Source organism: Amblyomma americanum, chromosome 6 (genome assembly GCF_052857255.1).
Source record: "Amblyomma americanum isolate KBUSLIRL-KWMA chromosome 6, ASM5285725v1, whole genome shotgun sequence".
In the NCBI taxonomy this organism is placed as follows: domain Eukaryota; kingdom Metazoa; phylum Arthropoda; class Arachnida; order Ixodida; family Ixodidae; genus Amblyomma; species Amblyomma americanum.
Window position 1 is genome coordinate 92,387,462 of NC_135502.1, and position 11,727 is coordinate 92,399,188.

General features: G+C 45.7%; 2 protein-coding genes across 5 annotated transcripts in view; one reads left to right on the plus strand and one right to left on the minus strand.

Annotated features, from left to right (window-relative positions):
* The window catches only part of LOC144093853 (eukaryotic translation initiation factor 4B-like), a 41,546-nt gene extending 37,522 nt beyond the window's left edge, over positions 1 to 4,024 (minus strand). Inside the window, exons 1-6 of one of the 4 annotated variants that reach the window (XM_077627581.1) lie at positions 3,867 to 4,024; positions 2,990 to 3,130; positions 2,121 to 2,305; positions 1,940 to 2,056; positions 258 to 303; positions 55 to 171 (exon numbers count right to left, since the gene is read on the minus strand). In XM_077627581.1, coding sequence (XP_077483707.1) covers positions 55 to 171; positions 258 to 303; positions 1,940 to 2,056; positions 2,121 to 2,305; positions 2,990 to 3,130; positions 3,867 to 3,879 — 619 coding nt within the window. In that variant the 5' untranslated portion in view covers positions 3,880 to 4,024. Of the gene's footprint in view, positions 1 to 54; positions 172 to 257; positions 304 to 1,939; positions 2,057 to 2,120; positions 2,309 to 2,989; positions 3,131 to 3,404; positions 3,703 to 3,866 lie in introns of those variants that run through there. The other 3 variants (XM_077627580.1, XM_077627583.1, XM_077627582.1) reach the window with 3 other exon arrangements.
* Positions 4,025 to 4,134: 110 nt separating this feature from the next.
* Positions 4,135 to 11,727, plus strand: part of Tbcd (tubulin folding cofactor D) — a 58,830-nt gene continuing 51,237 nt past the window's right edge. Inside the window, exons 1-3 of the mRNA XM_077627578.1 lie at positions 4,135 to 4,700; positions 9,121 to 9,293; positions 9,647 to 9,785. Coding sequence (XP_077483704.1) covers positions 4,353 to 4,700; positions 9,121 to 9,293; positions 9,647 to 9,785 — 660 coding nt within the window. The 5' untranslated portion in view covers positions 4,135 to 4,352. The remainder of the gene's footprint in view (positions 4,701 to 9,120; positions 9,294 to 9,646; positions 9,786 to 11,727) is intronic.

Sequence of the window (11,727 nt, forward strand, 5' to 3'; positions counted from 1 at the left end):
ACAACTGGCAGACCTGTTAAGCTACACAATGAAATTCAACTAAAAGCTACTCACAGGAGGACTCCCTGCGGTCATCCTCTCCGTCGTCCCTGGACATTGCTCGCCAGTCTCCACCCAATGATCGCTCACTTCGGCCCATGTCACGGTTTCCGCGATCCCGGCCTTCATTGTCTGTCAAACAGAAGAGTTGCAATGCACAGTCCATACAACTAAGCCCCTTTGCTCACGTACATAGAAGGATGGGAACATTCACTTACCATGTTCCTCAGCTAAGCTCACTTTGATGGACCGGTTCTTCAGGTTCTGCAAATAAGACACAGGCAATGTATTCTTAGCATCCACGTTTCGCTCATGAAAGCATTCATATTCCTTAGCTGCAAATCACTACAGCATGTCGTCCCCCAAAAGCAAGACTGATGATTCTATGAATTCCGGGGCAGTAATGGGAGTGCATTTTGCGCAGCATCTACAGCCAGCTTTTCGCCTGTGTATTTGCAAGATCTTTCGTGGGGGAAAAGGTGAGGAATGAGTGGGCCAAACAATAGAGTGGTTATGAGGAACAGAAAGGTGCAATAACTGTCTCCCCCTTGGTGGCCACCTCAACCGCACCCTGAAAGGATGGAGGTAGTGAAAGAAAGATGTGCCAAAGCGGAGGGCTTCGATTAATCTAAACCCATGTGGGTTTCTTTGGCACCACACATTGCAGTGCAGATACCAGTGACGGCAAAATGCTAATTTGAAGCAGCTACCGACATATTCGGAGCAGGAGCTGATGTGAAATGGTTTTATCACAAACAGTCATCAGTATATAATAATGATATATTTACCCTTATTGTATTCCTTCATGTTAGGAAAAAGCAATGGCATGTATTTCAGTAAGTTCCCTGCTGCAAAATTTCTTAAAAGCTCTGGGCAAAAAGGTACCCAACATTTTGCATAAGTGCACAAGCATTAGCTTTGTATGAAATTAAATGGCGCCTTTGCAATCAGCTTGGAAAAACGTGTCCCCTGAAAATTTCACACTCGTGATTATGACATTAAAAAAAATTTCGTTCGAAGAAAAGTTTCCCTCTCAAATGTACTTGTGAAAGGTCAGAATAATCATCCAGTTGCACGGTTTTAAATGCAGCTGATCATATGTGCACAGCACAGGTTTTACTATTCCCCTGCCCATGCATGATGGTTAGGTATCGATAAATGTGCTGAAAGCTACAGTTTTCTTCTGAGGCTACACATAGACTGCATGTTACAGCTGACTAAGAGGCAGAACTGGACAAAATCATGGGGTACCAGCTCACTACCCAGAGTCAAACAGTAAGTATGAGTGTCATCACCATTATAATACAGCACACAAAAAAATTCTATCAACAGTAAGGACGATGAAAAAAAATTGTGTGTGTGTGTGTGTGTCAAAACTACAAGCAAGTAGCACATGGACACACAACTACAACTCAAGAAAAGAAAGGAATGCTGAAAACAACTCGATCAAGTCAGTGTCGGATGATTTATCGGATGTGACTATTCATCAGAACGAGAATGCAGCTAGCTTTAAGTATGGAAAAGAAAGCATCTTTCTTGTGCTCTTGTGCAGTCATTGCAACTAGAGCGACACTAAAACTACATCAGGTCAAACAACTCTGTCCTGGATTGACATCACATTCCTACCACAGCAGTCAAAACTAAAACAAGCGTGTTTAAAAGCACTGTTTTTGCAGAGAAAAAAAAGGGGGCAGATGACCAGACTCGTGACAAGTTGCACAATGGTTCCAAAGATCAAAAGCCTTTCTTGTGTGGTACAACAGAAAGTTGAGCTAGTTTCTGTGTAGAAGCCATGTCAGGCCGCTGCTGCCTTGCGCCTAGAAATGCTGAATTCGGGATATACGATTGTCCCTACATGCACCAGTGCACTAAACTATCAACTCACTGAAACCACACTCACCTCATTGTTGTAACCCAAGGCCTCAAGGAGACTGCTGCGGTCTGGGAACTCTGCATAGCCGAAACCCCGCATGCGACCCCTGTCTCCACTCTCTCTCGGCAGGCGCACTGAAGACACCTTGAACAAAGAAAACAAGGAATCAGCAAGCCGTTCCATCAACGATTCTCGAGTTGCACTATACCTTCAAGGTGCGGAAAAACTTGATGACGTCCTCATCACAAACGTCATAGGGGAGGTTGCCTAGGTACACTGTGTAAGGTGGTCGGGTGGGCACTCTTGACATGTCCACGTCTGGTCCGCGTGCAGCCTTGGGAGCCGTGGGAAGGATGATCTTCTCATCTTTCTTGTAGTCAATTGTGAACTTCTCTGCTTGACACAGCAGGAGGCACAAAAACAAAACGTTAGCAATGGCTGAGATAAGTGTCATGACAAAGTAGGGGTTAGGGTGCAAATTCCGCATCAATAGCAAGAGGTGGAATAAACCTAGAGCGATAGGTGGCACAGCTAGCAAGAACTGAGAAATTATGCAAAGACACGCAACCTTAAGCTTTACAAGCATACTCTCTATTGCTTTTAGCTATTATGACTAAATACCAAAATTGCACGCGCTACAGCGAGGAAAGAAGCCGCGCTCCGCTAGCCCTGACAGGAACCGAGTACTAGGCTGTTGTTGTTAGCCTATCAAAAGATGGCACATACCCACACTGGGGGATCGGCCAAGAATCGGGCGGCTATTCACCTGAACGCAGTTAACAAAAAGGAAAAGCACGTGGGAGCGCAACACCGGTGAATTTTTCGTCATGAACAGAAAAGGGATGCATGAGCTAAGATCGGGCCTTTACTAAACGTTCACCTTAGAAGGGAAATCGAAGTAGTTATGGCCGCACACAGGGTAGGAAGCGAGTGGGGAAGGGGGACTTGTAATGCCACACTACAATGACTGTCTCAATGCGACGGTTAGCTTCACGTTTGAGAAGGTTAGAAATGACGCACTGCAACGAACAAAGCACCGGAGCGACTACGACGAAGGAATTAAATGGCCTCTCTTACCATCCACGGCTTCATTTTCCATGGTGTCCGCCCAGTTGATGCGACGAGTGTTGACCACAGCATATCCCGAGGGCGCATCTTGATCACCACCCAAAAAATCATTGAGGTTGAGGGTCTTCCCCTTAACCTTATGCTTTTTCCCTGAAACGGCAAAGGAAACACGTGGTTGAACCGCGGCAATGGAGCCCGTTAGTACACGCTGCGAGATACCAGCATCTCGGCAAGCTCAAAGACGCTGTGCTGCCTAATCAGCTCTCATCACCGCGGAAATTCGGGACACGAAAAAATACCACGGGCGCGAACACGCCGAGCTACTAAGCGGCTGTAAGCCGTAACAAAATAGAAAAAAAACAGCCCCTGCCAAACTGTCAAATGTTTGCCCTTTGTCCAAGCGGCAGCTCGAGTACAACGTTACCTGGCATTTCTAATACGAATGTGCGCGTGAGTGTGCACGGGCGCACGCTGAATGAACACGTTGGGCACGTTCGTGATCAGCCCCCCCCGAACTTCGCGAGCAGGCTTAATAGCGCCGGCCGCCGGACTGCAGCTCTGTGCGCCCAATGAGACACTGTCCGACGGCGGTCAAACTAGCGAAACGCCGCGTGAGTAATGCAGTCAGATAGCTGACAACCATACGTGATAACCACGCCGAGCGGAATTTATGGCGGGTCCACGAGAACACTCGTCACCAGCGCGACCCGGTTGTTAGTACCATATTTAATGGGCGGACGTCGCCTTCACTAAGACTCCGACCGCGCCCGATGGCTGGCACGGGACGATGCGCGCACGACACGGCAGTGTTAAGAACAAGATCAGCCTGTTGGATTAGCGAAAAACGTTAAGAAATATGTTAAAGAAATCCCACGTATTGACCTACCAGTGGACGCCATGTTGAATACTTTCACGATATGCAATATTATAAACGAGGATTAGAAAGGCCACCTTGCCGAAAACGAAATTGACATATTTATTTACACACACATATTAGAGAGAACTTTACAGCATGGCACCTCGCATAATATCAATAGAAGAAGTGACAAAAATCTATAGGTGGCGGTAAAAGAAAACGCCACTAGCGACATGAGACGCTAGCGGTCAAGTGCAGCATCATGCCCACGTCCTCCTCTCCACTTCACATCGGCTCTCTCTCCTGTGGCCCGTTTTGAATGGAGGCAGTCGTGAAACTGAAAACTGCAGCGTGGTTCGTATAGGCGTGTCAATCGTTCTGCCCGTACAGCGTGTTTTTCTGTGTCCTTTGATTCAGACATAAATAGCTGCCATGAAGCAGTTTTCTGCGTGACAATGCTTAATTGAGTGCGTTGGCTTTAGCTGAAGTGCGTCGAGCCGGCGAACGCTGCCTACAATGGAAGCCCACGCACCCACGCCCGCCGATGTGGAAGCCGCGGAAGAGACGCTTCACGACTTTGAGGACTATGAAACTGTGATGAACATCATAAAAACAGTCACGAAAGGTGGGCTCAGTTTGCACGAAACTGAACACTTGCTGGACACGTTCAAGAAGACGTTTGACAAGTACCTCGAGCAGCCTTACCTATTGGACAGTCACTTAGGGGATGTAGTGCAAGCTCTTCTCCGACCTGTAAGGTCTCCGGCTTGCACCGATGATATGCTGCATACCTGCATGGGCTTTCTCGTCGTAGTGACGCAGGCGCGGGGATACAAACTGGTGGTGAATCACCTCCCTCATGAGGTAAGAGCAAGTGAGCATGCATGCCTCGCCATGCAAGCAGTTTGTTTTGCTTTCTGTTGGCTTTTAAACTGTGCGTTTAGTGGTGATCGTGCTGCCTTGCGTGGGGATGCTGCAAATAAATTCCCCGATCCCATTTTTCCTTCGCAACCGCGGCAACCGCCGAAAGACGCGGGTTCGATCCCGGCCGCGGCGGTCGAATTTCGATGGAAGCGAAATGCTAGAGGCCCGTGTACTGTGCGATGTCAGTGTACGTTAAGGAACTCCAGGTGGTCGAAATTTCTGGAGTCCTTCAATACGGCGTCCCTCATAGCCCGAGTCGCTTTGGGACGTCAAACCCCCATAAACATAAACGACGCTAAACGTCTTGGTGTATTGAGTACAGCTCTTTCGTAAGTACGCAAGCATGTGCATATGATTCTGTTCCTGGGTTGTATACTTTTGACAAAGACTGCACATGACGTACAGCTCGTTGGAGCTCTCCTATAAGCTGCGGTGCCGGAAGAGGAGCATTGGTTCATTCTCCAATGGGGCTGACCTTTCTCTAGGGTGCCTATTCACCACCGAAAGGCCGTTCAATTTAAAGTTGGCATCCTTCACCGCGCCATTTATGGCGGCTGCATGTGGCATTCGTACCATGCCAGTAGTGCCATCTAGCTTGTTCACATTGCGATGAGCATTTTGGCACATAGTGGGTGCAACAGCATTTGAGCAGCTTTACTTGGTAGTCTGAACGCCACAGTTTCCAACCAGAATGTAAAGCTGGAAGGAAGGCTTGTGGAACCTTGCTGTGCAGCTTGGGGCTGGGCTGTAAGACACGAGTCATCAAGCATAAGCTTCAAACTCACTTACTTTTGCACTCTCTGGCTAGCCGCGGTTGGGTTGTCAATATTTGACTGCGGTGTACGTACCATGGATGGCATGCTGTCAGCATGGTAGTAACATGTCATTACTGAAACTGACATGAGCCAAAGTGAATTAATCTATAGATGGAAGAGAGCGCTCTATCTTGTGGCCGTGTCTCATCTGCAGCACAAAAAAAAGAGGGGAATTAAAGGTTAAACTAGTATGCGATAAAATAACTATTGCATTAACTAATGCTGATGATTATTTTCACATGAGAAATGGATGAACTGGTGTAACAGGAAAGGTTTAACTGTGTCACAGACATGCATTCATTCCTACATTGTGCAAAAGGGCCTGCAATGGCTCGCAGGCAGTACAGGTAGCTTTAGGTCTGGGTCCATCGAAGGGGGGTCATTACAGCACAGGCGGAGAAGGAAGTAAAGAGGGAGCGAGGAAAAGTGGCTGGCAGCCTGTTTTACACATTGCTTATATGCAAAAGTGAGACATTATTTTTAAAGCTCATTGTTTACTTATTTTATGACATAAACCTGAAACAAGCGTTTCCCCGCACACTGTGCTCATTGTTGTGTGTTCTTGTTGTGTAGCCTTGGAGCTGAGTGGCCAGCTCTAGACTGACTTGTGGCGTGAGGGCACGGGTACCTACATCGACCATAGGGCGATTCATAATTATTCTTACTAAAAATCACATTGAAATTTTCGAAATGATAGAAAATAATTGTACCAACCGCTACTGATAAGAATAAAAAATGCTTGCCTGTTTCGGATTCACGCTGTCCTGTTGTTCTAGCACGGTGGGGTGTCTGAGTCACCCCAAGATCCACCTGACTTTAAACCCTGGGTCCAGCGTGTGGAAGAGGGCCGTAACCATAGTCTGCCCCTGTGGGCTATGCGATGAGAAAAAAATTGGCAGTAGCTTAGCTCAGCTATGCCAGGATATACGTAGCGAAAGCTAAGGCACAGCTTGGTTAGCCTTGGATAATCTTGATTGCAAGTCCAGGTTAGTCTGGTTGTCTGGCTAGTTGTTGTCACGTGGTTGGTCACGTGGTGCGGTGCGATCATGGTGGGAATGCGAGCACGGCGAAACTGCAAGTTCGTGGCCAATGTAGCTTTCACTACAAAAAAAATGTGTGCCTCAGTGACGGGTACCCCTCTATCTTCTTTGGAACAACCACCATCACTGTCTTAATAGAACTGTATGCTTCACACATTTCTGCTTTGAGGCGAATATTTTTGAGCATTGCTGGGGGGAATGCACAGTAAAGGTGAATGAACAGCAGAGATGTGTCCATTCTAGAAACACTGTGACAGTGCACACAAGGAATGCTGGATCCTTGTTCCGTCTATTTTTCCTGGCAGCAATGGTTGATTCCAGGCACCTTGCTTCTTGAAAAGATGGATGGTGCGTTAAGCTGGTGTGAACTTGCTTGAGAGCCAGCTTGTTCGCTACCAGTAAACCTGTGTTAGTGGAACTCAGGGAGAGGGTAAAGCTGGGCTTGATTGAGCTTTATTGATGTTGATTTATGCTAGTGGCAAGATCAACTCATTTCGTCGGTGGCTACGTCTTGGTACGGGTCTCATGGTCAAATGATGCTTCAATTTTGACTCCTGCATTAGTGGCCTATCATGGGGTGCTGGATTTTAGCACTGATATATCTGGAACGGTGGTGGACCAGTGCATCTTCTCGTTTCTTTGAATCCAGTCAACAGTGTCCTTGTATGGCACCTTGAGTGGTTAAAGCTTGCTTGGTTCATTGAAAGTGTCTCAAAGAAGGCCCGGCTTTTCATAGCATTAGTTACAATACACATGTTTGTACTTGTCCTGACTCATCACTCAGGCATTTTCACTGTGGAAAATATGTTGGTGAGGCTGTGCATTATCATATGTCCAGGCAGCCTTCATTGTTATTTACATGCAGTCTGTTTGTGCTTGCCATCTATCTGGCATTTTACAATGAATCTCTTGGCTTCAGCTATCAACTTTCCTAATTGAAACTGTATTTGGCCGTAACCACATGCTGATAGCTCTTACAGCTGATTGTTGCTGCTCCGTCAACTTCGTTATGCTCTTGTAGAGCAGCTAGAGCATGGCGTTATGCTAGAGCATGGCTTTACGACGCTAACTCACCTATGCCACCTCCCAAGATAGTGCTCTGACCAGGATTATCATAGGCAATGGCGATCGTGTGATCCAGTGTTTAGCGTGTCATCACTTCCAAAGAAAAGATGGATAGAGAGCGAGTTGAGCAAGGATGAAAACTGTGAAACTTTTTTCTTAATTGCTGTTTCTTAGTATTTCTTATTTGCATTCACGTGCACTAAGAGGTACTTGTTACCTGTCACTCTGCGCATGCTCTTGCATATTTCCTCTGTAGTGGATGCAGTGCAGTGAACATAAAGCAGAAAAGAGGGGTAGGATAAAGTAGTGAATTGACGTGCTGAAAATATGTGGTCAGGACGTGGATTGTGTGTACATAGTGAACTGAACCAGACAGCAGGCCTGAAAACACGCACCTCTTGATGGTGCTTTCCTCTTGCTCTGTGCCTTGCAAGAATATGTCTTGGAAAGCATCTGTGGTTTTCAGTATGCTTTTCTAAGGCTTGGCAAGTAAGTCGTTTTGGACGTTTTTAAGGGGTGGACGGCACTGATGGCGGCTCAATGGTCAAGGCGGCTGCACTGACCTAGGTTACCAGATCTGTTTCCTGCCTGTGGTGCTGCCTTCTCCATTTTTCCTCCTCTTGAGCTCTGTTCAAAGTTTTTCAAGTTAAGCGCAAATTTTAAAAAAGAATGGAAGTGCTACACTTACCGTGTTTTAGGTACAGAGTCTTTATTGTCAGAAGTTAGTCATTGCATATTCTGGGAGATCCTTCTGTATGGCGACAATAAAAGGGCAGAACTTGCTATTTTTGCAGAAATTTGTTTTAAATTGGCAAAGAAAGCCAGGCCAGAACCCCACGTTGGTGCCACACTGTGTTCAAACTTTGTAGTTCTGATGGTAGTTGGGCAATATAGAGAGAATAGGACTGAAGGCAGCACTGAGGTTTACTTTTGTTGTGAGAAACTTCGGTGCTAACTTTTTTCCCCTGAAACTAGTCAGTGTTTCTTGCATGGTTTACGCCTGGTTTTTCGTCATCTCTTCAAATGATTTGAAAAAGGCAGACCGCCACTTTGCCAACTGTAGCACTGCCATCTGCAGCGCTGCTACCAGCAAGAAACACCTACGGATATTTGTGCTAGATATCACCGGTCTTGTTTTATTGACCTTTTCTGAAAACCTGTGCTGTCGTTTAATGTTATGCTTATGATTGTTTGGACAATGGGCAGAGCTGTCCTGTTTGTAATTTCAGCATTTGCAGACACTGACTGTCACTGAAAAGTGATATTGCAATGTTGAAGTATTGTTATAATTTGTTCTGCCATGTTTTCCAGCCTCACTGCTGGGTATACATTTATTTGGGTGGGATGCTTTTAGTTGTAGCTTAGAAAGCATGAGGGACAAAAGTCAGTAGTTTGTACATTTAGCAGTAGTTTATTGCTTGCTCTTTTTTTTTCTTTCAGGTATCTGATATTGAGCCAGTCCTGAGGCTTGCTGAGAGGACGGCACCAGACAGCTTCGAACTGCGACCAACATCTTATATGTTGCTTCTTTGGCTTGGTGTGCTGTCTATGGTGCCGTTCCAGCTTTCACGATTCGACTCGGGGGATTCAAATACGAAGCCAGTGTCCAAAAGGTGAGAGAGCTGTTGCTCAGAGAGGGCACATTCACTTGTTACTATGTGAGCTGTTTAGTTGTGGCACAGGAGGTTGCCTCAAGGGGCTCGCGATATAAAGAACCCCAGCTGGTCGAAATTTCTGGAGCCCTTCACTAAAGCGTCCCTCATAGCCTGAGTTGCTATGAGGGCTGCTGAAGGGAAGAATGGGGAAGATTGTGGACGTGCTTCAAGAAAAGTGAAGCCCTCTTGTGGTGATGTCTCAAATGAAAGCAGTTTAGGACAGGCATTTTTTCCTTTTTTCTTGCCTGTGTGTGTCTTCTCACTGTAGTTGCATCATGGACCTTTTAATTGTTCTTTTTTTTCTTTTCCAGAATATTTGATGTCATAAAAGCCAATCTCTCTGCAGTTAGTAAGGCGAACAGTGCCTCCAGCTTTCTGAGCGCTCACTTCATTACCCGTCCTGATATCAAGGATCTTTACTTTGACGACTTCATGCTGTGGCTGCAGCTGGTGAGCGGTTTTTTGTGGTTCTTCGTTGTCAAGTAGAGCAGTTCTTAATGAGACCCTGGACCACCCCTGGATCATGCAGAGTCAACACATTCAGCGGGTAGAGGGTACCAGTATGAATGCTTTGGCCAAGTTACACAGTCCTACTGTGCATGTAGTACTCATACACTGCGTGAACAAGCCCCTCTTTCTTATGGTTCCTCTGTTGCTGCCATCATGACTTAGTAAGTGGAGCCCACTTGACAGGGTCAACACCCACATGGACTAGTGCTGCCGTCTGTGCAGCCCACCAGTTGAGGTAGTGGCGAGTTTGCATGGTTAACATTGACCAACTGTGGCATCAGTAAGCAGGGCATTCTCCCGGTGGTTCAGGTTGAAAGAAAGGTTGAAAGGAGTAGAGAATTCAGATTGAGAGAAACGGCAAGCAAGCAAGCATTGGATGTTTAATTTTTCTGCTCCTGCCACGCATTTAGGACGTGTTCTTTCCAGGTGATGCCAGTCATGTAAGGCCTCCTGCTGTCACTAAGGTGTTTCTTGTGGTGACAAAAAGTGATGTTTCAAACTCCTCTTAAAGAAGCTGCTAATGGCATTGTAAATAAGACTGAAAGATAAGGAACTGGTCTCGAGAAATCTTTGGAGAAATGTGGCAATATGTTTTAAGGTGGCTCTCATGAAGGTTTTGGCGTTTGTTTCTGCTGCTGGGGATGTGACTGATCGATCAGGTTTATAAATGATTTTCATATTTGTCAAGAGTGGTGGTTTGGTAGTTATTTTTCCTGTGATAGTGCAGTATGGGGTGAAAGGGAGGGCATTAGTGCACTTTTGTGCAAGTCCAGTGATGGGGTATAGCGTTATTATTGGCTTCATCCTCTTTTGTGTCAGTTAGCATGTTATAGTGTAAATCTTAGCTGCATGCAGGATGAGTGGCAGCTGCTTTCTACTGCACTAAATGTGAGTATACATCCAAATGCAAGTACATCCGCAGTGGAATTCAGAATTAGTAGAAAATATGGACTTCCACACTGTCTTTTCATACTGCCTGTAATACGCATACGTAGCCTAATTCTTCGTGTGTAAATTACACCGTGCATCATTAATTTTCAAGCAAGGCAACTTTGATGCAAAAAAAAAAAAAAGAATTTCGTTGCCATTGTCATGTTCGATTAACTTCTGTGGATGTGCAAGTCACCTGCAAAAACGGCTCTTGATCTCGTGTACTCGGCTTTAACATGAACCAGTTCATATTAGCAAGGACAGCCAAGTGGCGATAGCCCTGAAAAGTGATGCAGGAGAGGTGCCCATTTCTAGTTGCCAGGTGCACCAAAAAAAGTTACTGTAAAGAAAGTGAAAGATATTATTATGTTCGCAAAATTGTAAACTGAGCCTTCCTTTCTTAACACACAGTTTACTGTTAGTTTTGGAGTACTGCATCATTGCAGAAGGAATCAAACTGTTGTTGGGCTGTTGCAGTTGCTCACGCTTTAGGTGTTAAATTTTTCATATCCTGGCGTAGTGGTTATGTGATTGCTGTACGTGATATTTTTATTACTTTCATTTTCCTTCACTAATCAGCACTTACCCCCTTGTTTAAACATGCAAAATAAACACTGCATATAAAACATAGGAGCTACATTCAGCTGGGATCGATCATGTCTTCAGATGTATGCTGCATGATCCATAAGTGTCGTGAAACATATTGCCTTTATCCCTGTTAAAATCCTGTGTAAAAGTATAGGAAAGTCTCACAGTATATCGAACTCTAATTTCGTCGATCATTTGATATGTCTAACTGCACGCCGCACGCAACAGCACTCCTCGATCACTTTTCGTGTGGAGAAACCAGTTGGTTGCACAGCATCTCTTGCACTCATTTTCCATGCCACGTCGCTGTCATGCGGAGAAACCAAACAACTTAAAGCCTTATGGCGGCCCTTACCTGGTGTGC